Here is a 26,979-nt window from a genome sequence, read left to right on the forward strand (position 1 = left end):
GGAGATCAAAACCCTAAAAAGGTCTGACCTAGGTTGTATCATAAGAATTAATAAAAGAAATTAATTATTAGATGACTAAAGCTTATCTTAAGTGGACTAGAGTTAATTAGAAAATATTTAATTACTCGAATAAGGTTTTCCTCCACTCAATTTAGCTTTTAATGCTTGGGAGACATCTATGACTCGGTAGAGTCATCATCACTCGGTAGGAATTACCAACTCTGTTTCTGCAACTTTAAACAATATGCAACTTGACCTTGCTTGGTAAGGTCTTACGACCTGACCTTGCTCGATAAGGTCTCCTGCTTCTTATCATACTCAGTGATCCCTTTGCATCTTGAATGTTGATTGGATCATTCTACTTGCTAGCTGAAACTGATGAAGTGGTCAATTATAAGCCTTAACAAGTTAACTTTATACTACAGTACCAAAGCTTGTGGGTATCATCCCTACCCCAATTTTACTTTCTATTTGGAAGGTTCATGGATCACCATATCATGTGTCAAAGTGTTATGAATTTTTATAATCCTTTCATTCTTTCATACATGCAATTAGACTAGAATATTGTATGAAGGATTAATTGGAGAAGTAAGATAAAGTTTTATTGGTTCCTAATTCACCCTCCCCTTTCAGTAACCTTGCCTACCTTATATTTCCAACAATTGGTATCAAAGCATCAGGTTCTCACATCCGAAGTTTAATAGCTTGAGAAAAGATCAAAGGCAATGGAGGTATACAAGCCAAATAAGGTTATCAACAATGAAAATTTGGATCTAGAATTGGCTATTGGACAACTCAAGAAAGCAAATGAGCAACTCTCTCAATAATTGAAAAGAAGGAAAGATCTTGCAATACAAATGAATGTCAATCTCTATACTCAAGAAAGAATTGAAAACGTCTATCTAGAAAGAAATTCAAATGAAGCTAATGAAGCAATCAAAGACCTATTAGAAAAGAATTCCAATCTTCAAGAAGAAGTTAGAAAGTTGAAAAGAGAACAAGAAATCCAATTAGTCAGACTATATGAAGTCATGGAAGAAAAAGACAAAGTCAAAGAACAGATAGAAGAAAAGAATAATGAAATTCAACAACTATCCCTTCAGTAAGAAGAATTTATTGATCAACTCACCAATGCAAATGAAGAACTTATGAATCTAAGATCAGAGAATGAAAGACTATAGAATGATCTCAACATTGAAAAGCAGACTTATGAAAGAATGATGAAATCTCAAGAAAGCATGAATCAATTAAATGAGCAAAGTCACTATAGACACAAAGGCAAAGTTGGAACAGGATATACAGAAGAAGGTGAATCATCTCAACAAGGAGCTCAGAAGAATAAAAGACCTACTTGCAATCACTGTGGTAAGATAGGTCATGCATCAAACAAATGTTGGAGTAATGGAAAGCAAATTTCAATGGAACATGTTATAGTTGCAATAAGCATGGTCACAAAGAAAGTGAATGTAAAGAGAAACCTAAGTTTGAAGGTAAATGTCACAATTGCAAGAAACACGGACACAAATCTTTAGAGTGCAAAACCAAGAAGTGGAATCCAACAAAACAAATTGTGAAAGCAATATTTGGATGGGATTACAATGCATGGTGTAGATGTCACTATTGTGGTGTATTTGGGCACATAGAAGCAATTTGTATGAAACATCACATGAGGAAAATAGATACTACAAAAAGATGTTTTATTTGTACAAAACTTGGACATCCTGCCAAGAACTATATGAACACAAGTAGAATTGAAGATGAAAATAAAGTAAAAACTGACAATATCAGAAAAAAAATGAAGCAAGAATGGATACCAAAATCTCCAGAGAATGAAAATCAAAGTCAAGAAATGGATGACACCCAAGTCAATGAGTTGGGTGGGTCAATCATTTCAACTTAGTTCCCTATGGAGATCAGTAGAACTGTGATTTAGAAGAAGTCATCTAACATCAATTCCAACCAGCAAGTAGAATGATCCAATCAACATTCAAGATGCAAAGGGATCACTAAGCATGATAAGAGATAGGAGACCTTACCAAGCAAGGTCAGGTCTCAAGACCTTACTGAGTAAGGTTGGGTTGCATATTGTTTCAAGTTGTGGAAAGAGAGTTGGTAATTCCTACTAAGTGATGATGACTCTACTGAGTTGTAGATGTCTCTCGAGCATTAAAAGATAAATGAAGTGGAGGATAACTTGTCACTGAGTGAGTATGAAGTATGAAGCATTAATGGCGATCAAAGAGAGGAAATTTGTTAAAAGGAAGAAATCAAATGCATTATTTCCCTACAAATTACTAGAGCTATTTGTGAAGAGCAAATTCAGAGCCCTCGAGCAATTCGAGTATTTTTTGTTGGAGAATTCTCAATTTTTCACAAACCCTACCAAACATGGCATCTTCAAGCACCAAAGCAAAGAAAGGTTCAGAAATGTTGGTTCATGGAGTCGACTACAAGGCACCTAATTTCAAGTTGAGTCCAATGGTTGTAGAGGCACTTGACCTAGCTAGTGCACAGTTTCAAATTTTGCCTGAGGTATTACTTGTGCATGACATTCATTCCTTTACCACCGTTCTATCCAATAACTCAAAATTATAGAGATGAATCAAGCGTTCAAGGAATTGTGTGTGGATGGTGCATTGAAACCCGAGCATTGACATTGGAAACCAAGGGTTTGACACACATTTCACATATGTTAATGGATTTTCAAGTCAAATGGATCAGACTCATCCTAAGTCATGTACACAATGGGAAATTATGGTTGGATCAACCAATTCATATCACAAAGAAAATGATTCATAGAATCGCTAGTCTACCAATGCTGAACAAGGCTAATATGACCAAAACCCTAGGTTGGGCATAACTAACCAAGAAGACTCTTGTTGAATGGGATGAAATAGGCATGAAGCTTAGTGGAGTAAAAAATGTGGAGTTGAAGTTTGGAATACATGTAATTGCACATAAAATATATAGCTCTAGTCGGTCAAACAACATGTCATGTAAATTGTCAATCCCGCATATAAGGTAGTGAAGAATAATCTATCCTTTGACCTTGCTGAGTTGTTGTTGAATCAGTTCAACAAGAACATGGAAAGCATCATAGGGTCAAAGAATTATCCATGTAAGTTCATATCTCTTTTTACATTTCTATTTTTTTACATTCAAAATTTTTTCCCTTCCAAAGGTATAATAGTATGGAGGAAAGATGTTATATATCAGATCAATGAATATATAGCAGAAATAGTTGAAGATTTTGATAGCATCATGGATACTTATTTTTAATCATTCAAAAAAAAAATGCAGAATAGATTTAGGATCCCTGAGAAGCTTGTAGAAGATTACAAGGATGATATCTATTTCATGGTGGACTGTGACAAAGTACATATTTAGGCAGTCAGACCTAGAGTTGCATGGGTTAAGCCTCTAGAGTATGAGCTTAACATTGATGACACTAAGGATATCATAGAGACTTTGCTAAATGAGTTTTTGGATCCCAAAGTCACCTATTTCAGAACTTATGATGAGGCAAAGGCAAGAATTGAGCTTGAGATCAAGCTACCTCAAGCAGTAAATAAAGGAAGGAAAAGAGTAGAGAAGCTACTGAAAAGCATAGATAAAGAAAGTTCTCCTCTAATGCTTATCGAGGGAAAAGGTGATGATATAGAAGATGATGATGAAGAGGATGAAGCAAAGGAAGCCAAATCTAAGGAAGAAGAGCCTCTAAGGAAGAAAGGTAAGGTTATTATAACCAGATCTACCAAGTCACCCCCTGTTGTATTCACTAGAAGGGCAACCAAGTCAAGGAAAAATTTGAAGTCAGGTGAAGACGAAGTCAAGCAGGTTATCTTCAAGAGCTCTACACCTACACTTCAAGAAAGATTGAAGAAGATGGAAGAAGGAGCTAGCATGGCATGTTTCAAATTTTTGAAATATGAGACAAGGAATGGGGAAGAGAAAAGGTAGATTAAGGATGTTGTTATGGCTAAGCTCAGTAAATGGAAGTACTCACTAGATGAGCTTGTACAACAAATTCCTAATGAGCTTATGTAGGTAATAAAGCCTAGATGGGAGAATGCATAGAAGACTTCCAAGGACATCTTTGAACAGACATTGAGGCAACTCATGCCAAGTCTCAACAATAAGGTGGTAAAGGAATCCATGAAGCAAAATGAGAAGAAATTCACTCTCAAATTACACGCATAGATGATACTGGTTAAGGACATTGAATATGTGGTGAAGGCAACTACAACTACATGGAAGAACATCTATTAGTTGCATCAACCCAATGATTTTGTGGTGCATGTTGATGACACGGATGAAGAAGATGAGGAAGAGGAAGTAGAAACAAGAGTTGATGAGATGGATGATGTCAATCTGGATGATGAGGAGGAAGAATAGGAAGCTATTGGAGGAATTCTTCCAGAGATACAAAGCATTGAGGAAACTAATGCAGAGAAAATTATAGAAGCAGTCATGGCCTTATTTCCTCACTCTTCAAGTAAAGCCTTAATGTAATCTGGCTTAGAGAAAGCTTCTACCATGTTGTTTGTGGATACCACTTATATACCAAGCACCCAACCAAGCTTCGGATCTGTTCAACCAAGTGTTACATTGATAGAAGTGCCCAACATTTCATCTACGGAGCAACAAGTCCCTCCATTATCAGGCTTGATCGACCAACAAGGTATTTCTGTTGTTAATGTTGTTTCTACATTTGTTGCTAGTCCATCAATTTCTATAATTGTTTCTATCCCAACTATATCCATAGCTAGTACAATGACGGTTGAGAACAAGTCTCAATCAAGTACTAAAGTCCTAGACAAGGGAAAGCAAATTGTTTATACCATTTTGAAGGAAAAGGGTAAAGAAAAGGAAGCAATTGATCTAGATGAGGATATAGTTATTCCAAATTGGGATATCTCTGCCCTCACCCCTGATCAAATGAATACCATGGGTGAACTATTGAAGAAGAGAGTTAAGCAACAGAAGCTTATAGAAGAAAAGAACAAATAAAATCAAGTTTTTGAAGACATAAAGAGCATATTTGTTAATGCTCTGAGTATTGAGATTGATAGTACTCAACCTATTCTTGATTAGTTAGCAGAAATTGTCTACAAATTTAATGAAGACTTGAATGGATAGGAGAAACTACTTCAAAGAGCTGAAAGAAAGTTTGAAAATAGAGTGTTGGAACAAGTTACACAAAGAATTGTGATAGATCAAGTAGAGTTAGCTACTATTCTTGGTTCACTAGAAATCTCTATGAATAATGTTGTTTCATTATTTGTCAAACCAAGTGATACATCTATCTTCACAAAGGAAATTAAGGAGAAATTATCAAAGATAGATGAAGATATGAAGGCTAGTGCACACCAGTTGTCACTTGATTCAAGTTAAAATTTTGCACATTATACAAAGATTAGATATTTGACAAATATGCAGCAAAATATTGAAGGAAGAAGCCAGGATCAAGGCCACACTTGCAGAAATATAGGGCATGATTCTTCCAAACATGGATGCATTGCAGAAACACATTGAGCATGCAAAGACTTTCATTCATGACAACAACTTATCCATAACTGATCACATGATGGAATTATCAACAGATGTTCAGATTGCATTGCATGTAAGCAAGGTACTATAGGGGAATTGGGACAAGAAAATGGTACTTATTCTGAAGGTACATTCTGATTTCTTGTCACATTTTGGTATTATCACATAGATATTATACACCTTTGGTATTTATGTCAAAATGGGGGAGAAGTGTATATATTATATTGTAAACAGGGAGAAGATATTGTAAAGGAAGAGAAGTGTACTATACTCCAAATGTATGTATATAGGAGATGTATGTAGGGGGGATTAGTATAGTATTATGAAGATACTTGTACAAATAAAAAGAAAATATCTTTACAAAAGAAATTTTGAAAAATCAGAAAAATAAATCATGTTATTGAGCAACAACAACAAACAGTCAAAACCGAGTTCAAGACACTAAATGATGGTAAAGGAAGTTTTTGACTTATAGTTTTGGAGTTCAGCTTTTTTTTGGTTTGATAAGTGTTTTTGTCACTAATGCCAAAGGTGAAGATTGTTGACATTAAGGTCAATTTGTCTATCAGTGACTTGACACTTAGTCAAATGGTTACATTGCTATGAAGCTCTACAATTGCTACTGAGCTTATCATTCAATTTGTAGTATTAACCAAGTGATTCAGTTGTTCCTCAGCTAAGTAGTCAAAATATAGTGTCTATCGAGCACCTGAGTCAATTTGCAATATTTGTCGAGCTACACAGTGTTTACTGACCTTCATAAACAATGTGCAGTGCAAACTGAGCGTAGCAAAGACTACTAAGCTATTCAGTGGAAGTGAAGAAGATCGTAGTGTTAACTGAGCTCTATAGTGTTAACAATATGAATCTAGTGTTGACCGAGTCATGTAGTGTCAACCGAGTGATTCAACAACTATTGAGTTTCTTAGTGTTCATTGAGTCACACAGTGTTGACTGAGTTCAAGCTACTTCGAAGTGATTAGTATGGACCGAGCTTCTACTTTAATCAAGTGCCAAAGATTGTCGAGCATTGACAATGTTTTCTGAGTATTAGAACATCATCGAGTTTATCTTTAGAACTTGAGTTACAACAATTGGGTCAACTTTGTGAATTGTGATAAAATTGTTATTGTAGCTGACTCTAATAAATTGTGGTTTGGATTGGTATATATGTAAAGCATTGTATCATATCCAAGTAAGTATGTGAAGGAGAATATGATGAGCAAGAGTGCAAATTGAAGAAGGCTACAAGAAGTATAAGGGACAACAGAGATTTATCTATCACAATCATGTGATCATTGTATTACTAGGAATCTCAACTAGAAAACCAGAGTTGCATATTAGAGACCGACCATTGGTTCATCCTAACAGGTGTATCAATTAAATCCTTTAACAAGGTAGACTTAATAGACTTTTGCTAAATCTCTTAATTGAGTGCATACTTCATTGTATGTTTGTAAATCCTTTAAAAAGGTGGACCTCACAGTCCTTATTGCTCCTAACAGGGTAGATCACTAGAAGTGGTCAATTGTAAGCCTTAACAGGTTAACTTTATACTGCAGTTTTACTTTCTATTTGGAAGGTTTCTGGGTCACCATATCTTGTGTCAAAGTGTTATGAATGTTTTAAATGCTTTCATTCTTTCATACATGCAATTAGATCAAAATATTATATGAAGGATTAATTGGAAAAGTAAGATAAAGTTTTATTGGTTCCTAATTCACCCCTCCCCTCTCAATAACATTTCCTACCTTATATTTCCAACAATCTTTCCCACGTTCGTTTATGTGATATGGGTTATTCACATTGAAAGTTTTTTGCTCTTCCTTATCGCTAGTCTTGCATTGTTCACATATCTCACCTTTTTTTAAAAATTCAAAGTGAATTCACCTATTTAATATTTCTAAATGAATTTAATTAATCCTAAAATTTTCCCCAATCAAGCTTTCTTTATATCTCTATTTGATCTACTTGATTTGGCTTGACATGATACATCAACTTTTCTTGTGGAGGAGGATAAGGGGCATATAATGATAACAATGACATACAATGGACATTAGATAAAATCTCATGGAGGCTGGAAAAAATAACACACTATCAAATTCTGCTCTAGATTATCAATTGCAACACCTCCAAGTAGTTTTCCACAAGGAGAATAAAATTGCTACACCCTATATGCAAACCAAGGAAGCAAATACCTAATTCACACCTTTTTCCTTTATGGCAACTACATTGGCCCTTTTAGTTGCTAAATTAGATTAACAATATTATTAATGAAGTGTAACTTTAATTTAGTTTTCTTGATAAAAAAAACTATATTCAACTTTTCATGTCCTAAAAAATTGGGCATGACGTAGGATAGTTTACAATAGTACAAAAAAATTGGTTGGATTTTCTTCGTAATTTTTTTTTGGCATTACACACACCCACCATTTGCACATTTAAAACATAGAATATATTACATTTGAAGAAGGAGTTTTAAACCAAATTTAAACAGTTCATAGTTATTTTGGCCTACAACTTCTTCATTGATGACTAACAACCAACACAACACCAAACTTTTGATTTTTCCTTTCAAATGCACACAAAAACCACTACAGACAATAGAAACAACTGTTTCTAAATACTACAAATAAAAAACAACATCCCAAAAATTATTTTCCATAACAACCTCATATAAATTTACACAACATCAATATTCATTCAATGCAAAATCATAATTAGTTGACACCCATAGTACGAAAAGACAACAAACCCTTGGCCTCACCAATATAGGAATACACATCACTATAGAAAACATATTTTCCAAATCACTAACAAATTCTTTTGCTAACCATCAAAAAACCCACAACTAACCACATTTGATAGGGAAACAAATTCATCTAATATACAAATTAATTCATGTTGGTACAACTATTCATGTTTGAATCAAATTATTGAATCATTATGGTTAATCTACTCCTTGCTAAGCTATTTGGTAGCTTGGTAGAGCGTAAAATCAACAGATTGTGCAAAACTAGAGGGTAAAAGAGATAAGAGATAGATTAGTTTTAGACCAAAATATTTAATAATTGATCACAATGTCACCCTTAGATTCATTGTTGAAAAAATATGGAACACCCAAGGTATTGAGACTTTTAGTTAATTGATGGATTTTAAAAAGACTTTTGACATGGTACCACATGACAAACTATAAGATAGAATGGAAGAACAAAGAATTCCTAAGGAGCTTACGACAACAATACATAGACTTTATGAGTAGATAAAGGCTAAAATCATAACTACAAATGAGATGTCAGAATGTTTTAGTTGTGACATCAGAGTCAAACATGGGTGTCCTCTCTCCTCAACTTTGTTGGGACTTATTAAGCGAGAAGATTGGTTAAACACGACAAATAAAGAGGGAGTCCAGTTAACTAACTATTTGGAAAAACTACTTCTGTATGTTGATGATCTCATTTTGATAGGAAAATAGCCAATGGGTTGAGAGAATACTTGGAGGCATTGGAAACCTTTTGTCAAGAAATAGGAATGCAAGTGAACACCAGTAAAATCGAAGTGACGATCTTCTATTTGAAAAGAAACAAGAAGACTCCAAACACATTCCTTTTTTATGAAAGTCCCTTAGAGATTGTGAATGAGTACAAATATCTAGGGATCAATATCCAAAACAAATTCAGTTGAAAAACATGTAGAGTAAAGAGAATTCAAGGAGTATGTAAAGTGTTGTACTTCTTGCAAAATAAATGTAGGAATGCTAAATTGTGGGACTGGAAGAACAAGAAAGTGTTGTTTGGTTTGTTAGTTACACTAGTGATCCTTCATGGAAATTTGGAGTAGCAATATGTCAGATAAAAAAAGAAAAGTAGAAAAGATTCAGAAGCATCTCAACATCAATAGCCTTGAAATTAAAACAATAGCATCTTATGAGATCTTATTGGCAGAAACGTGTACCTTTCCACTTAAGCTACAAAAATGGATCCATCTTTTGAGTTACCTAAAGAAGATTCAACACGTATGAAAAATCATCGATGACCTAAGTTAGTTAGGAAGGAAACCCTGGAGATAAGAATGTGCATGTGAATGGAACAAAATGACTAGTAGATTATAAAATGGGATGTTAATATTCAAGAGTGTCTAATTAGCGATGAAGAAATAAAGAAGTTTGTATGGGAAAAATTTAGGAGAATCATATGGTCAAACTAAATAGACGAAAATAATATACTATCTCAAAAAACTTAATCCCACGATTGATCATGAAGAAAAAACATATATAGGGGCAAATATTAAATAGAGCAAAAATGTTTATAGCCCAACTTAGAACTAGCTCTCACCATTTCAGGTTTGAAATGGATAGATGACTGGTACCAAAAGAAGATTGGGATAAAACACATGTCCATTCTACAAAATAGAGGTAGTTGAGACTGAATGTCATTTTCCATAGAATGCATGGTTCCTGATGACATCAAGTTTAATTATGCACATAACTGCAAAGTTGATAATCAACATCTACCATCAAAGAACAATTTTAAATAAAATATTACAACTGACATAGATTTCTTAACATCCTATCCAAAACTGTATATTGGTTTGCTCATCCCATAAATTGCTTTCACTTCAATGTACAAAAGAAGCTTCACCACATACCTCGCCAATCGAACACCCTCCCCCTCAGTGTTATTTGACCAATTTTCTAGCTTATCGATGTACAACCCAAACAAGGTAGGAGATGCCATCACTAGTTCTGATTTTGACTCTAATTTTGTCATATAATCTATGCACTACTGCTCTATATTCATCTAGAATGCCTAATTCTTTCACTATGTTCTATAACTTGTCTCTAGGCACCATGTCAAAGACTTTATTGAAGTCAACAGAACAACAATAAGCTTCTTCCCCTTGATTGTCCCACATTTTCTCTATTATATGCCAGAGAGTGATGTAATGATGAATGGTGGAGTGTTTGGGTCTGAAACCTGCCTATTCTCTTGCTCTTTTACCTTCACTTTTTGCCCATTTGCTAATTCTACGTTCTATCATGCTGCCAAAAAGTTTGCCAAGAAGTGTATAATAGTGTGGTAGTTCGATGGATTATTGATATCCCCACTCTTTAAAAGCGGGATAACCACACTAGTAGTCCAGTCAAATGGGAAACCCTCACAAGCAACACAATTGAAAATATCTTCTATATGAGGCGCAAGGATTTCCACTCCCTATTTTATAAATTAAGCTTGCATCCCATCAATGTTACTTGTTTTACCACTTGTCAACTTCTTTATCCCTATATTAATATCATCAATTGTGAAGATTTTTTTTTAACTATTCATAATAGAACGATTGTTCTCCTCTTGAAGACGCTTGTATAGCAGTTTTGCATACTCTTATGCATCTATAATGTTGTTATTTATTTATTTTCCTCCTAATTCTTTCCAAAATTTCCTCGTATCAACCTTTGCGAGGGAAATTTAACTATTGTTAATGTCACTAAATTCATTCTAATATACCATATTTAGCATTTTCCGTTCTCTCCACCTTCGTAGAAAATTACAGACGACAGCGAATAAATTAAATAATTTTTTTAGCTCCGTCTACCCTTCCTGTACCTTCAATATAGGATTAAAATTAGCGAATATAATCAAATTCCTCGATCTTCACAACCACTACCATATCACTGGAGTTTCATTGACAGTAGTAGATCAATGTGCATAAGTTTCCAGAAATTCATAGCTAAATTTGCATAAATTGCACTGAGTTTTGCTACCTCTGTCGCTGATCCGTCCTTGCGAAATTAAATTGGTTTGTTCCCTGGGTTTGCTAAATATGTCCGAAATTTACACCCGTTTAAAAACGAAGTAGTTATCGCCGTTGGTTTTTCTAAAACGTGTTGCATATTCCCGATTGCATATGCAAATTTTGTCCCTAATTTGCATGGTTTTCGCTACTGTTGTCCCCTGACATTGTGTTTACGAATTCTGTCTCTAGTTTGGCATTCTGTTTGCTAATCTCGTTCCTAATTTACCCCCTGTCTAATTTGTACGCAATTTACTTCTCCTGCTTAAATGTGGCGTAACCTATCGCTCTGGCGAATTTTGTCTTAATTTTCACCGACAATTTACCATTGTTTTTCCTTAATTGTGTGTGTAATTTGCTATTGTATGAGGGAACTTTGTCCTATATTTGACCATTTATAGATCCCGCCTTGCTGATTTTATCTGTACTTTTGCTTCTGTTGCTGGATTTATTGGAAAGCCATGGCGACGTCTAGAGTGCAAGCTCTAGAAGAAGAGAATGCCAAATTAGTAGCAGAAATGGCGTCAATGAAGAAGAAAATAATGGTGCACCTGAGGAAGCAGCAGGCGGAATTACAGGCCAAGGTGCAGGACGCGGAGGCCCGTGCCTCTGCTGCTGAAGCTACTCTTGCTTCTCAAACTTCAGGCTCGGTGGATGACGAAGTCAGCAAGCTGAAGGCTGCATTGGAGACGGAGAAACAGCGGAGTGGTCAGCTGGAACAAAAGGCTTTTGAAGAGAGGGAGAAGTTGGAGACTCAGATCTGCGAGTGTAAGTTTCTAATTTTAAGGTTGTTACAGTTTTTTAACAAATAGCTTAATTTAATTCTGCCACATTATTATCGCAGTTTGGCTGAAATGATGTTTGCAATGTATCGGAAATCACTGAAATGATGTTTGCAATGTATCGGAAATCACTGAAATGAGCGGATATAAATTAAGAATTCAATTGTGATTCTTAAATATTTAGGGTTTTGTTTATCGCTATTTGTCTGGGATCTTGTAGTTTACTTCTGCCTCATGTTTGTTGCAATTATCTTGAAATTGCTCGATGAATTTCATCTTAGATTGTTTAAATATTACCTGGAATTATTTGGGGTGCAAAGTAGGCTTTGAGTTTGAATTTTGAAGCGATTTGTTTGCTGTTTGCTTAAAATTGATATATTGTATATGGGTGTGAGTTGAATTTCTATTGTGAATTGTTTGGTATGTAGTTTATCTGAAATTATCTCATGAATTCTACCTCAAATCGTCTGTAAATTGCTTAAACTTACTGAAATGTGCAGACATGCAATTGTTTTGCTTGAAGTCACTAAAACGTGTAGATATGCAAGCTAAGATGTTGATTGCAGTTTGCCTGAAATTGCTTAATCATATCTACCCAGATTGTGGGTGACGTGCTTGGAAAAACTGAAATGTGCAGATGTTCTGGATAAGATTTTAATTGCAATTTGTCCCGTAATTCACCTGAAACTATGCGAATTAAGATTTTGACTGCAGTTTGTATCGTTTGCAAAACTACTTCTACCTCATGCCGTTTGCAATTTTTTTGAGCTTATTAAGTGTGTAGATATACAAGGTCAGATTTGAGTTGTGACATGTTTTGTTTGCATTTGAATTTAGTTATGCAACTAATTTCAACTTAGGCTGTTTGTAATTTACCTGAAATTACTAAAATGTGTTGATATGCAAGTTAAAATTTTGGTATACCAGGTTATTTGTAATATGTGCCATAACTTCAATTCTGTCTCCATTTGATTGCAAATTGCCTTAAATTGCTTAATGAACTCTATTCAGATTGTTTTTAAATTGTCTGAAGTTAAACATATAGGTATGTGTTGGTGTCAGTTTTGTTTGAATTTGTATTGTGGACCAATATTAGCTATTTTTTGTAATTGGATATGCCCAAGACTAGATAATTGTGCAGAGCTTCTAGAAGGTTTTATTCTTGAATAATTTGTAAATATGGATTGCACAAGATAGTATTTACAGATAGCTTTAAGGAGAAGTAACAGAATTTTGGGCTTGCATGCTTTCTAGAAAACTCGCAGGTGGTAGTTACGTTCGTTCTGAAATAGAGTTAAACCTAGATTAGGTTTAAAAGGCAAATTAGGTTTAAAAGGCAATCCAATTCTAGCTGAGGCAATTCAATTTATATAATTGTATACACAATTGCTGCCTTTCTCATAATATTCAAGACTTATGTACAAAGTTATTGAAATATGTCAAATAAATTAAGGATGGCATATGATTTATAGTTTTGAAAGCTGTTCTAAGACTTGAGGAATGAATAGAAGTAGACCAGTGCCTGTTAGGGGCTACATAATAGCAATGTCATGTGAACACTTTTAATACAACATTAAAACATGTCTAGTGGTTAGTTTAAAGTTTAAACATTATCACTTTATAATAATGTGACTTACGAAGGTCTTCCAATGTGCTTCTACCTAATAATACCCGTGTGATTCGAACATTCCTACCATTTTCACAAAATCATTTACTTTATTTCTCAAACAGAAAGCAACCGGTGAAAACAATCCACTATAGCAAATGTTTAAGAAGATCTGTTAGACCATTGATTATATCATTAAAGAAACATCAGAAAGTGGAGATATTTACACACTAAAGCTTAGTTACCGATTCGGATGTGGGATTTTTTTGGGGGATGCGGATGCGCATATATATTCAAATACACACACACACTATGTATATTCAAAGAAATGAAAGAAATATAGAAAATTAAAACATTTGATAGCTTTTAACCTCACCAATACATATTCAAATACTCAATAAGATTATAATATATAAATCATATCAACAATATGAATATCGTTTGTGTCTATGTTCATGATTCCAGTCCAAATCAGCAAATCATCACAACTACAAAGTCAAAATATAATTTATCCTCCAATGTCACTGCTAGTATTATTACGGAAGCAATTGGTAAAATACTTGCTTGTTATTAACAGAGACTAGATGGTCAATTTATACAAAAGAATGAGATGATGTTTCCTTGGGAAACAATCATAAAGAATAGAAACATTCTATTCTAGAGAAAGCAAAAAATGAAAGCAAACTAAAGCTTAATTAGATATTTACGATAGATAACCATTAACTAATAATAGACGACTTATCTATTATTGTAATACCCTCCCTTAATGGTTAATCTATTTATCACACCAAGCTGTCCTTTGAATTTGACAAACTTATGAGAACCAAGAGGGTTGGTGAGAATGTCTGCAGTCTAATCTGTGGTAAGAACATACTGCAAATCTATAGTCCCGTCTTCAACCAGTTGTCGTATGTAATGACAGTGAACATCCACATGCTTGGTTCGTTCATGGAAGATTGGATTTCGTGCTAACTTGATAACGCCTTCGTTATCAACAAACAGAGCAGTCGGTCCCGCTTGTGACATCTGCATATCCCCAAGCATTCGACGAAGCCAAACAGCTTCACATCTTGCCTTAACAGTCCCTTTGTATTCGACCTTTGTAGAGGAGAGAGAAATTGCCTGCTGCTTCTTACTGGTCCATGTGACTGCATCGGATCCCAAACTAAACACATCTAGACGTTGACTTTTTATCATCAACAGAGCCTACCTAATTTGAATCTGTGAACCCACTGAGTTTAGGATTAGAACTTCGAGAGTACAGTAGTCCATAATCTGAAGTGCCCTTCACATAATGAAGCACACGCTTTGCTTCCATCCAATGATCAGCCTTAGGAGCTGTCATAAAGCGTGAAATATAACTGACTGCAAAACTGATATCAGGCCTAGTAGCAGAGAGGTAGATGAGGTTGCCTACTAGTTGCTTGTATGTAGTATCATCAACGGAAGGAGAATCAGACTTTGCTGATAACTTGAGACCTTTCTCCATAGGTGTAGATGCAGGTTTGCAATCCTGCATACAAAATTTGTTTAATAGGGCCTTGACATATTTGGATTGAGAGATGGATATATCAGAAGACTATTGCCAAACTTCAACACCTAGGCAATAATGCATGAGCCCAAGGTTAGTCATATCAAAAGGCATAAATTTTGTTTGATTCCCTAAATCAAAGATGCCGAATTGCTAGTGATGATCATATCATCCACATAAATAACTAGAAGGATGATGTCACTGTTAGTAGTCTTGATGTACAGATTTGAGTTTGAAGAACTCCTCTTGAAGCCTTGATCACTAAGGTACTTATTAATTTTTATGTACCATGCCCCAGGGGCTTGCTTCAAGCCATAGAGAGCTTTTACCAATCTGAGAACCTGATGGTCTTTACCAACAACCTTGAAACCAGGATGCTGCGTCATTTAGACCTGTTCATGGAGATCACCATTCAAGAAAGCACTCTTGACGTCCATCTGATGAACCTTCCAGCCAAACTGTGCTGCCATGGATAGGACTAATCTGATGGTGCTCATCTTTGCAGTAGGAGCAAAGGTCTCCTCATAATCAATGACTCGACGCTGAGAAAAGCCCTTCGCCACTAAATGGGCTTTGTACTTATTTAAATTACCATCCGATTTGTATTTGATTTTGTAGACCCATTTGTAGCCAGTGGGTTTCTTCCCTGGTGGAAGATCAAAAAGGACCGAGGTGTTGTTCTTCAATAGGCTTTGGTGTTCAGATTTCATGGCCTGTTCCCACTTTGGAATTCCTTTAGCCTCGGAAAATGTTTGAAGTTCAAATACACTGTGAATGTTGGCCATGAGAGCAAAGTTAACAAAATCTGTAGTTTTGCTCTTTTTCCGAGTAGTTCTCCCATCAATGAGCTCATTATCACGAAACTCAGCAAGTGTCTTAGCCCACCACTTAGGCCGGATGGGAGAATGACCAACATTAGTACCAGGAGATTCTTGATCAGCAGGATCCTCATTAGAAGAATCTGGATCAAACTCAGGTGAAGCATCTACAAAGTGAGGTGATCCTGCAGGAGAAGCCGAAGGTGTCTGTACATGTATCACTGGAACTGTAGGAGCCACTAGAGCCCTCCCATCAGGTAGACCTAATGGAAGCCGGACTCCCAAATCATGAGCCATCATAGGCTGGTTTGCTGGATCAGGAACACAGGAGAAACATGCATGAATGGTCCTCGCTGCTCATCAAAGACTATATCTCGATTGTAGATGAGACAAGAGGTCTCAACATCAATCAGGCGGTAGGCTTTGTGAAGACTGCTATATCCAACAAACATGAGTTTTTGACTCTTGGAATCCAACTTGGTGCGTGATATATCATGGATCCAAACAAAAGCAAGGGAGCCAAAAACCTTCAGGTGACTGATTTTATCCGAAGTTTTACCTTTGACTCCCACTATAGGTGACCAATTCAACAGATAAATTGTAGTGTTAACTGCTTCTGCCCAAAACTGCTTCGGAACATGTTCGTGTTTGAGCAGGGAGCAGCCATCTTGGTGATTGTCCTGTTCCGACGTTCAACTACACTGTTCTGTTGTGGCGTGTGGGGTGTGGTTAACTGGTGTTTGATGCCATGTGTATGCAAGAAGCTGGAGAAAGCAGTAGAACAAAATCCCCCCCCATTGTTTGATTTAAGAGTAATAATAGATTTCCCAGACTCTTTTTCAACTAAAGGTTTAAACTTTTGAAATATAGGAAATGCATCTGATTTCTTTTTAAGGAAATACACCCACATTTTTCTGCTGAAATCATCAACAAACAATAGAAAATACTTGGACCCAAGAACGGAAGAAGTGGCCATAGGGCCATAGATATCGGCATGAACAAGCTGAAGTACCTAAGAAGCTTGCCATGAATTGCCATTGGTGAATGGTGTGCGATGTTGCTTCCCAGCGTGGCATGTGTCACAAACTCCAAGCTGTTGAGTCTGAATCTCTGGCAATCCAAGAACAAGCTCATCTTGAGCAAGTTGTGAGAGATAATGCACATTTAAGTGCCCATATCGCTGATGCCAAAGTGTGCTGATAGAAGACCGCCGAACAGCCATAGCTAAGTCCTGAGAATCACCAGAATCAATAAGGCTGAAAAGACCATGATCCTCAAGACCCACTGCAACAGTAGACTTAGTCGCCCGATCAGTGATGGTGCATTGATGTGAATTGAAGGTGACTGCCAAGTGTGGAGAATGTCGCAGCAACTGACTGACTGAGAGTAGATTTAGTTCCATCCTTAGAACGTAGTACACATCAAGGAATATGAGATTCCTCCCAACAGACTGAATTTGAATGTTGCCTTTGCCGACAACTGTGTACTCTTCTTCGCCACCAAAAATAACAGAGTCTGAATAAGGTTGGTAGTCAGTAAACCAGTTTCTGCGGTGAGTGAAATAATGAGAGGCACTTGAATCAATGTACTAGGCAGACGACTTCACATAATCTGTAGGTCTTTTAGCCATGGAGGCCTACAAGGCAGGTTTTGCCTGCTTAGTGTGCTCAGCACTATTTGCTTTGGGCTGCGAACCTAATTGCTTAGACTATGCAACTAAGTGATTTTGACATTCAACCTTCATATGTCCAAACTTGTTGTAGTTGCATTGAATGTTTTTCTTTCTAGAACCATCTGATGCTGGAGCAGAAGACTTCTGTTGAGATGGCTGCTGAAACTTGCCTTTATCCTTCTGAAAGGATTTCGCAACAAAGACTTGCTCTGTGGAGGTGGAACTGGAGCTGCTACCAAATTATTGTTTCCACCGATCTTGCTAAAGCAGCATTATGAAGAGATCAGTGAACTTTAAATCAACACCAAAAGATGTGATGTTGAGAGTCTCGATAAAATGCTCATAGGAGTTTGGTAAACTCCAAAGAGTGATAACCACAATATCCTCTTCCTTCATCTTGCAAGTAATTGATCACAGATTTCTTGAATTCGATTCAGGTGTGCCTGGAGCGAGGTGCGCTCATCCATGACAATAGAAAATAGTGTGTTTTTCAGAAAGAAGGCTCTGCTTTTGTCAGAAGTCTCTTGAAGACCTTTGAGATGTGTCCAGATCTTGACAGCTGTTTTGTCGGATGGAATTTGAGAAAGTTGATCATCAACCACGGATAATTTGAGAAGCATCATTGCCTCTCGATTATTCCGTCCTATGTATCTTGATTACAACCTGAAGAAGTCGGATGCTTTGTAACACTCAGAACAAGTTGATTGGTTTTCTGATATTCAAAGATTGCGATGATTCGTTGCTTCCAGGTGCCATAATTTTGACCATTGAATTTGGAGTTATGCTCGAGCAGAATGTTTGTCAGAGATGCCATGACACGTTTTTCAATAAAAAATTGTGAAAATCTATGAAGGTACATTCTTCGAGGCAAAAATACAAAAGACCTAGAAAAATTGGAGTGACCTAGAAGAGAGCTTGAAAAATCGATAAGGAATATGTTGTCAATTTTCGAATTTGTTGGCTTGAAAATCAAGGCACCTAGAAAAACGGATGACAACCCAGTTGAGCTCTTGAAAAACCCATCAAGAATCTGGAATCAAAATTTTTTCCGAACCCAAAAATTAGGGTTTTGAGCAAAAAACATAGTCGGCGGCCATGGAGGTCAAAAACAACATAAATAACGTGATTTGTAGGTAAAAATTTCGAGTTCTCTTCAAGGATTGATCTGCATGGACGAATGTGGCTAGAGAGTGCTAAACAAACACCAAGGAAATGGCATAGTAGGCATGGCATGAGTTTGAAGAGTCAAATGTAGAAAACTGTAGCAAAAACTGCATGTTTTTTCTCCTAAAACATGATGCAAAACAATGACACGATTTATGGGAGAAGTCGTGATAGCAGAAAATTGTGTTTTGTAGCAAAGCCGAGCCCCTCAGCCAGCAAAAAAGGGAGCAATAGAAAACGCGAGTTGTTGAAGTCGCAGTTTTTTAGTGCAAACTGGTCTTCGAAAATGCAGAAATTGCATGGGATCCAAGCTTTTAAGTGAATCTTTGCATTTACTAACTAGAGATCAGGCGATTTGCAGACAAATTCGCTAATTTGGAGAGAACAAAACCCTAGCTCAAGATTTCGAATTTCTCCAGGCAGAAAACCCTAGGCGGGTTTTTGAGAAATTTGACTGAAATAATTTTGAAAAAATTTAAACGAATAATTTCAAGAAGAAATTATAATTTTTTCCAAAAAAATTCAAGTATTAGCTCTGATACCATATTCCAAAAGTAATTGGTAAAATACTTGCTTGTTATTAACAGAGGCCAGACGGTCAATTTATACAAAAGAATGAGACAATGTTTCCTTAGTAAACGATCGTAAAGAATAGAAACATTCTATTCTAGAGAAAGCAAAAAACGAAAGCAAACTAAAGCTTAATTAGATATTTACAACAGATAACCATTAACTAATAATAGACGACTTATCTATTATTGTAATAAGTATAATGTATTCATTGTTATTAAATGTATTAGATTGATTAGGTTAGATAGTTACAAATTAGTTTGTGTACGGATATATTGTTCAACTGATTTTTACCGTCTGCACAACATTATATAATACCTATCAAATGTAATATTTTACACATTGAAATAAAATAATATTTCTTTATTTTCATAACAATTGGTATCAAAGTGGTCTCCGATCTACGGTCTCCTTCAGCACTGCGACTAATCAAGAAATCTCTGTGTATGTAAGCTGATTATAATACTTCTTCTACATTGCAAAAGGAAATTAGAGTTTAGCAACAAGTATTAAATTTTAGTGAAGTGATTAGAAGAAATAAAAAAGATATTTTGTTATGGAGATTGTGGTTGACACATTAGATAAATATTTTGGTTTTAATTTTCATACCTGGAAAATGAAAATTCTGTTAAAGTGATAGTAGTATTCGAATTGTTATGATGCAACTTATTATGATTATGTCTGTATATAAATTATATCTATATATATTATATATACTTATAAATAATACACACACATATAACTATCACAGACATGATAATTTAAGTATCACGGTAGACTATTGTATGTTGATGTCCCAGAATAGGCTGGAGATCGTGATTCCTGCAATATAGGAGACTACTGTGTTGTCCCTAAGATCAAGGTTGTTATTTGATAGACTACACTAAGATTTGTCCCGAAATGTGCCAGAAATTATATAATTTATATCCTTCTAGGATATAATATAGTGTGATGTTCTTGTCTCAAAAGAATATGAGAGTGGTGAAAATCATGCAAATGAAGATTATCATTTGAGATGTTCGGGATGTACCAATCCTCCCTTTCTAAGAGGCAGTGTTAATGTGATAGCATCAGTTGGATTGATTTATGATGCAATTTATAATGATTATGTTTGTATATAAATTATATCTATTTAAATTATATCTATTTATATACACATACATACAATATATATATATATATATATATATACACACACACACACATACATACATATATATATATATACACACATACATACATATATATATATACACACATACATACATATATATGTATATATACACATACATACATATATATATATATATGTGTGTGTGTGTGTGTGTGTGTATACACATACAGACTATTGTGAATAATCATTGTAAAACCGAATTTATTTAAAACAGTCGTCATCTCATATGCTGTGATTTGTTAAGGCTTGAGTTGTTAAGGCCGATGCTTCTTTATATAGACTCAATTATGATCGGGATTACTGTGGTCAAAGATAAATAAAATAAATCATGTAGGGTCATGCCCCTACATGGTGTCTCTTCAAACTATATTTATATTGTGCATTTGTTATTGGGAAAGCATCAAATAACACCCATGTGATTACCTTTGCAAGTACACATCATTCCTATACTTATTCATTGTGACATCGACTTCAGTATCAACTTGGACATTATTCTTTATCATTCAATTTGTTATTTATATCTTATCTGAAATCACAGGTATATATATATATATAATATTGCTTTATTAGTTTGCAAATAAATATCATCAGAGATATTTTGTATTCTATAAGAGATCTTATTCCTTCACTTGGTATCAGAGCCTAATTGATAGAGTGCAAATAAATATTAATTGAAATCATTACTTAAACAATAGACCTATATAAATCTATTCAAAAGAGAAATTATGGTGAACGGTGTCAGACTGGAGGACAAACTCGAAGGTGCAACAAACTTTGTATTATGGATGATACGAATAATGATCATCCTCTGAGAACTTGAATTGGAATCATATGTAGAAGAAAACAAATCAATGCCTCAAAATGATCCAGAGAAACAATTTGGAAAAGACATAACAATTAAGGCAATGAAAATGCTGGTAAGGTTCATATCCTCCCACATATTTCAAAATTAACAATTGCTTATGAGATGTTCATGACTAGTCAAAATGCATATGAGATCAACAATACAAGCATGCTACTTACATTGAAACAACAACTCCTTCATATCAAGATGAATAAAGGAGAAACAACTACATCTTATTTTATGAGAATCTCATAATTGAAATATCAACTCTCAACGATTGGAAATAATGTGGATGACCTAGAGCTATCCTTAATAGCTCTTAAAGTGTTATCGACTACTTGGGAATCATTCATTCAAGGTATTAGTGCAAGACCTAATTTACCAGCTTAAGAATGATTGCACTCAAGAAGAATCTTGACTAATTACGGGAGGGATCAGTTCAAACAAAGAGGGAGAAATTCAAGCCCTTACTACAAACATAAACAAAGGAAAGGAAAAGAATTTCAAACAGAAAATAGGGAAGAATAATCAAAATTACAAAAACAGAGATTTGTCTAGAGTTCAATGCTACAAGTGTGATAAGTTTAGGCACACTCACAGATACTGTCCAAAGAGGAAGAAAGCTCAAGCCTCTATAGTTGAAGTCAGCGAAGTAGAAAATCCTCTACTCTTCTTAGCATTGCCAAGTGAATTAAACTTAAGCAAGCACACTTGGATAGTTGATAGCGGAGCATCTAGGCACATAGCTGGATTCAAAGATCATTTCGAAACTTTTGAAGGGCACTCGATAGAAGAGGTTACAATAGGTGATAATTCCACCTATCCAATGACAGGAATTGAGATTTGCTCAATCAAATTAAGAACCAGAGTTACACTACAATTAAAAGATGTTCTGTTTGTAACTGGGATCAAAAGAAATTTGGAGTTCATTTCTGGTCTATTAGATCAAGGATATCGAGTCACCTTTCAAGAAGACAAACTACTATCATGGCCTACAAATTCCAAACATAAAAAATGCAATCTCTATAGGATTTAGAGATGGAAGTTTATATAAATTCTGCAATATTCAAAATAAAGCTCTAAATCATGAAGTTTCACAAACAAATGAAATTTGGCATAGAAGGTTATGAAACCTCTATTTTTTCATGCTCTACCCTCTATAGGAAAAATTGTGACAGGATTACCTCATCTAAAATTTGAACATATCGGAACTTGCAAAGGATGCACTTTATGAAAGAATTCTAAAGGGTCTTTCCCTCATAGTGGACATAAATTAAAAGATGTATTAGAACTTATCCACACTGATTTGTGTGGTCTAATGTCAATACCCTCCTTAGGGGGCTTCTTGTATTATGTGATTTTTGTTGATGATTACTCTATGAAAGTTTGAATTTACTTCCCAAAACTTAAAGAATCAAATGAAGTGTTGTTGAAATTCAAAGAATTTAGGGCCCGTTTGGTTGCGAGCGTAGGAATTGAGAATTAGAATAGAAAATTTGAACGAGAATGGAGAATGAAGAATAGGAATGGAAAAATGCAATCCAATCTTGTTTATCCCTTGTTTGGTTATGCAAGCTTAAATTGGAGTACAGTTAACTTGCAATCGGCGCCATTTGAAAATATTTCTGAAGATGCAATCGGCGCCATTGGAAAATCACTGAAATATTTGAAAATATTGAAAACAAAGTTCTAGCGCTCACCCTAGGTCAAAGCGGATTTGAAAATTTAATCAAATTTGAGAAAGTTAAAATGAATGCAAGAATAGCAATTCCAATTACAAGTATTTTTTGGAATGGACAAAAGCTCATTTTGGGGCTAAAATGAGAATACGTATTCCTATTCCCTATTCCTATTCCACGCACCAAACAAAGAATACAAATCATATTCTAATTTCCTATTCCTATTCCAGTTGTATTCCAGCAACCAAACGGGCCCTTAAGGCTTTAGTGGAAATCAAATTGGAAAGAAAATTAAGACTTTAAGATTTGACAATGGGGGTGAATGCATTTATGAAAACTTCAAAGAATTCTTCACATCTATTGGGATTAAGAGGGAGTATACAGTACCTTATAATCCACAACAAAATGGAGTGATAGAAAGGAAAAACAAAACCATCATTGAATCTGCTAAAGCGATGATGCATGATTAGAATCTTCAGATCTCATTCTGGGCTGAAGCCTCAAATACAACAGTATACATCCAAGATAGATGTCCTCATTCAATCTTAGAAAATATAACTTTTGAAGAAGCCTTTATGGGTAATAAGTCACTTGAGAATTTTTGGCTGTCCTGTATATATGCACGTCCCTAAAGAAAAGAGGTCCAAACTAGAACTTTCTGGGAAGAAAGGCATATTTGTTGGGTATAGTGAATCCTCTAAAGGATACAAAGTCTACATTCCAAGACAAGGAACTATTGAAATTAGTAGAGATGTTAAATTTGAAGAACATATTGCATATAACCTTTCCAAAAACATTAAAGTATCAAATGAGGAACCAATGACAAAATTAGATGAAACCCTACAGTTGAGATTCAGAGGGAGAATTGTTCAGAAGATCATGAACCCTTATCATCTAATACTGAAAATATTGCAATCCTTAATAACAAGGAAAGGCCACTATTGAATCTGCTAAAGCTATGATGCATGATGAGAATCTTCACATCTTATTCTGGGCTAAAGCCTCAAATACAACATTATACATCCAAAATAGATGTCCTCATTCAATCTTAGAAAATATAACCTTTGAAGAAGCCTTTATAGGTAATAAACCAGACTTACGTCACTTGAGAATTTTTGGCTGACTAGAACTGTCGGGGAAGAAAGGCATATTTCTTGGGTATGGTGAATCCTCTAAAGGTTACAGAGTCTATATTCTTGGACAAAGAACAACTTATTTTTTTGGATCGGTAATGAGCCGAAGCCTAGATTACATGTTTATTTTTATTATTTTTAAGATTAATTATTATAATGTGTTAAGCTTGACTAGATTCGAACCTAAGACCTCCCTGATGAGAGGCTCACCAGTTACCATTGTGCTATGGGCTCTTGTCTCTAGGACAAAAAACTATTGAAATCAGCAGAGATGCTAAATTTGAAGAACATGCTGCATATGACCTTTTGAAAAATATTGAAGAATCAAATGAGGAACCAATGACAAATTAGATGAAAACCCTATAGATGAGATTCAGAGTGAGAACTGTTCAGAAGATCATGAACCCTTATCATCTAATACTGAAAATATTAAAATCCTTAACAACAAGAAAAGGCCACTATGGGCAAGAAGGATGTTTGAAGAAAACAATGTGGCACTTGATGAAATCTTTAGAGAAAGTAAGAAAACTAGAAGCCATTCATGTTATGTTGCTGTTATATCTGAACTCATCAAATCTAAACCATCCAGTGTTGAAGAGGCCCTAACATGCCCAACTTGGAAAGATGCAATGATTGAAGAATATTAATCAATATTAAAAAGCGATGTATGGGATGTTGTACCTACCTAAGGACAAATCAATTGTCTCCTCTATATGGTTATTCAAAATCAAACATGTACCAATGGTAGTATTGAAAAACATAAAGCCAGATTCATTGCCAGGGGATTTTCTTAGAAGGTTGAAATTGACTATGAAGAGACATTTACTCCTGTTGCTTGATACACCTCTGTAAGAACCATTATCACTATTGCAACATCGAAAGGATGGAAGATACATAAAATGGACGTAAAAACTACTTTCCTGAATGATGTTATTGATGAAGAGGTATTCTTGAACAACTAGAAGGCTTTGTCACTCATGACACAAACTTCTATGTGTGTAAATTAAAGAGGGCTATCTACGACCTTAAACAAGCCCCCAGGGCATGGTACAAAATGATTGATAATTATCTTATCAAACTAGGATACTCCAAAAATGAAGGTGATCCTAATATATACATCAAAATATCAAATGGTGACATGCTAATTCTTGTTCTATATGTTGATGATTTATTGATAACTATGGAAGATCATCTTATTGTAAAATGCAAACAGGATCTAGCAATATGAATTTGATATGAAAGATTTGGGTCTTCTACACTATTTTTTGGGTATAGAAGTATGGCAAAAGGAAAACTACATTTTCCTAAATCAAGGAAAATACACTACTGACATCTTGACCAATCTCTAATGTACTAGGTGAATATTAGCCATGGTATTCTTTATGCAACAAATGCATTAAGTCAATACATGTGTGAACCTAAGAAGATCCTTCTCATGGCAACCAAGCACATTTTGAGGTACTTACATACTACCTTTGGACTTGGTCTAAAATATGATAGTTTTGAGATTCAACTTCAAGAATATTCAGATTCTGATTGGGCTAACAGTTCAACCAATAGTAAAAGTACTAAAGGATGTTGTTTCAGTCCTGAATTTGCTATGATATCATGGTCTTGTAGAAAGCAGTCAACAATTGCTCAGAGCTCCACTGAAGCTGAATATATAGCCGCCTCTATGGGAGCTCGAGAAACAATATGGTTAAGGAAGTTATTGTTTGGACTATTTGGGAAGTCCTTGAATACCACAATTATACACTGCGATAATCAAATCTGCATTAAATTGTTTGTAAATTCAGTTTTCCATAACAGATCTAAGCATATAGAGATTCCCTATCTTTACATCAGAGATATGGTAGACATGGATCTCATCAAGTTGGTATACATTAACACTAGAGAGCAAAATGCCGATTTACTTACCAAACCTCTTGCAAAGTTTAAAGTAAAGTACTTTAGAGGTAAACTTGGTATGATTAAGATGTAATTGTAATTTCTGAAATTAAGTCTCAGTCATGTTTAAATTTAATATATATTTATTTATATTATAAATGTTAAAAGAGTTTTAATGTTGCATATGTGAAATATGTCATGAAAGTTGACCATCTTTCTATTGATAAATTTGTGAGGTCACTATTGTAAGGTGATCTTAACAATAGGTTGACCTGTTATCATGGTAGACTCCATTAAGTTGTTGTCCTGTATTGAGCTGGTGGTCATGATAATAAATCATATTATGATAGACTACATTAAGGTTCTGTCCGAGAACGTGCTGGAAATCATTATACTGAGATTGTGTTATTGAGTTCTTGATCTATTATCATGGTAGACTACGTTAAATTGTTCCCCCGAAATGTGTCGGAGGTCATGATAATTTAAGTATCACAATAGACTATTGTATGTTGGTGTCCTGAAATAGGTTAGAGATCATGATACCTACAATATAGGAGACTACTGTGTTGTTCCAAAGATCAAGATTGTTATCTGATAAACTATACTCAGATTTGTCATTGAATGTGCTAGAAATCAGATAACTTATATCCTTCTAGGATATAATTTAGTGTGATGTTCTTGTCTCACAAGAATATGTGAGTGGTGAAATCATGCAAATGAAGATTAACTTTTGAGATGTTTGGGATGTACCAACCCTACCTTGCTAAGAGGGAGTGTTA

At 35.0% G+C, this 26,979-nt stretch overlaps 1 protein-coding gene across 2 annotated transcripts in view; it reads left to right on the forward strand.

Moving 5' to 3' along the window:
• The first annotated feature begins 11,083 nt into the window (after positions 1-11,083).
• Positions 11,084-26,979, forward strand: part of ATGRIP (Golgi-localized GRIP domain-containing protein) — a 236,648-nt gene continuing 220,752 nt past the window's right edge. Inside the window, exon 1 of one of the 2 annotated variants that reach the window (XM_089802216.1) lies at positions 11,084-12,108. In XM_089802216.1, coding sequence (XP_089658342.1) covers positions 11,802-12,108 — 307 coding nt within the window. In that variant the 5' untranslated portion in view covers positions 11,084-11,801. The remainder of the gene's footprint in view (positions 12,109-26,979) is intronic. The other variant, XM_089802217.1, reaches the window with a different exon arrangement.

The sequence above is a fragment of the Cupressus sempervirens genome, chromosome 9 (assembly GCF_028749045.1).
Source record: "Cupressus sempervirens isolate cs-2001-9-10 chromosome 9, ASM2874904v1, whole genome shotgun sequence".
Taxonomy (NCBI): domain Eukaryota; kingdom Viridiplantae; phylum Streptophyta; class Pinopsida; order Cupressales; family Cupressaceae; genus Cupressus; species Cupressus sempervirens.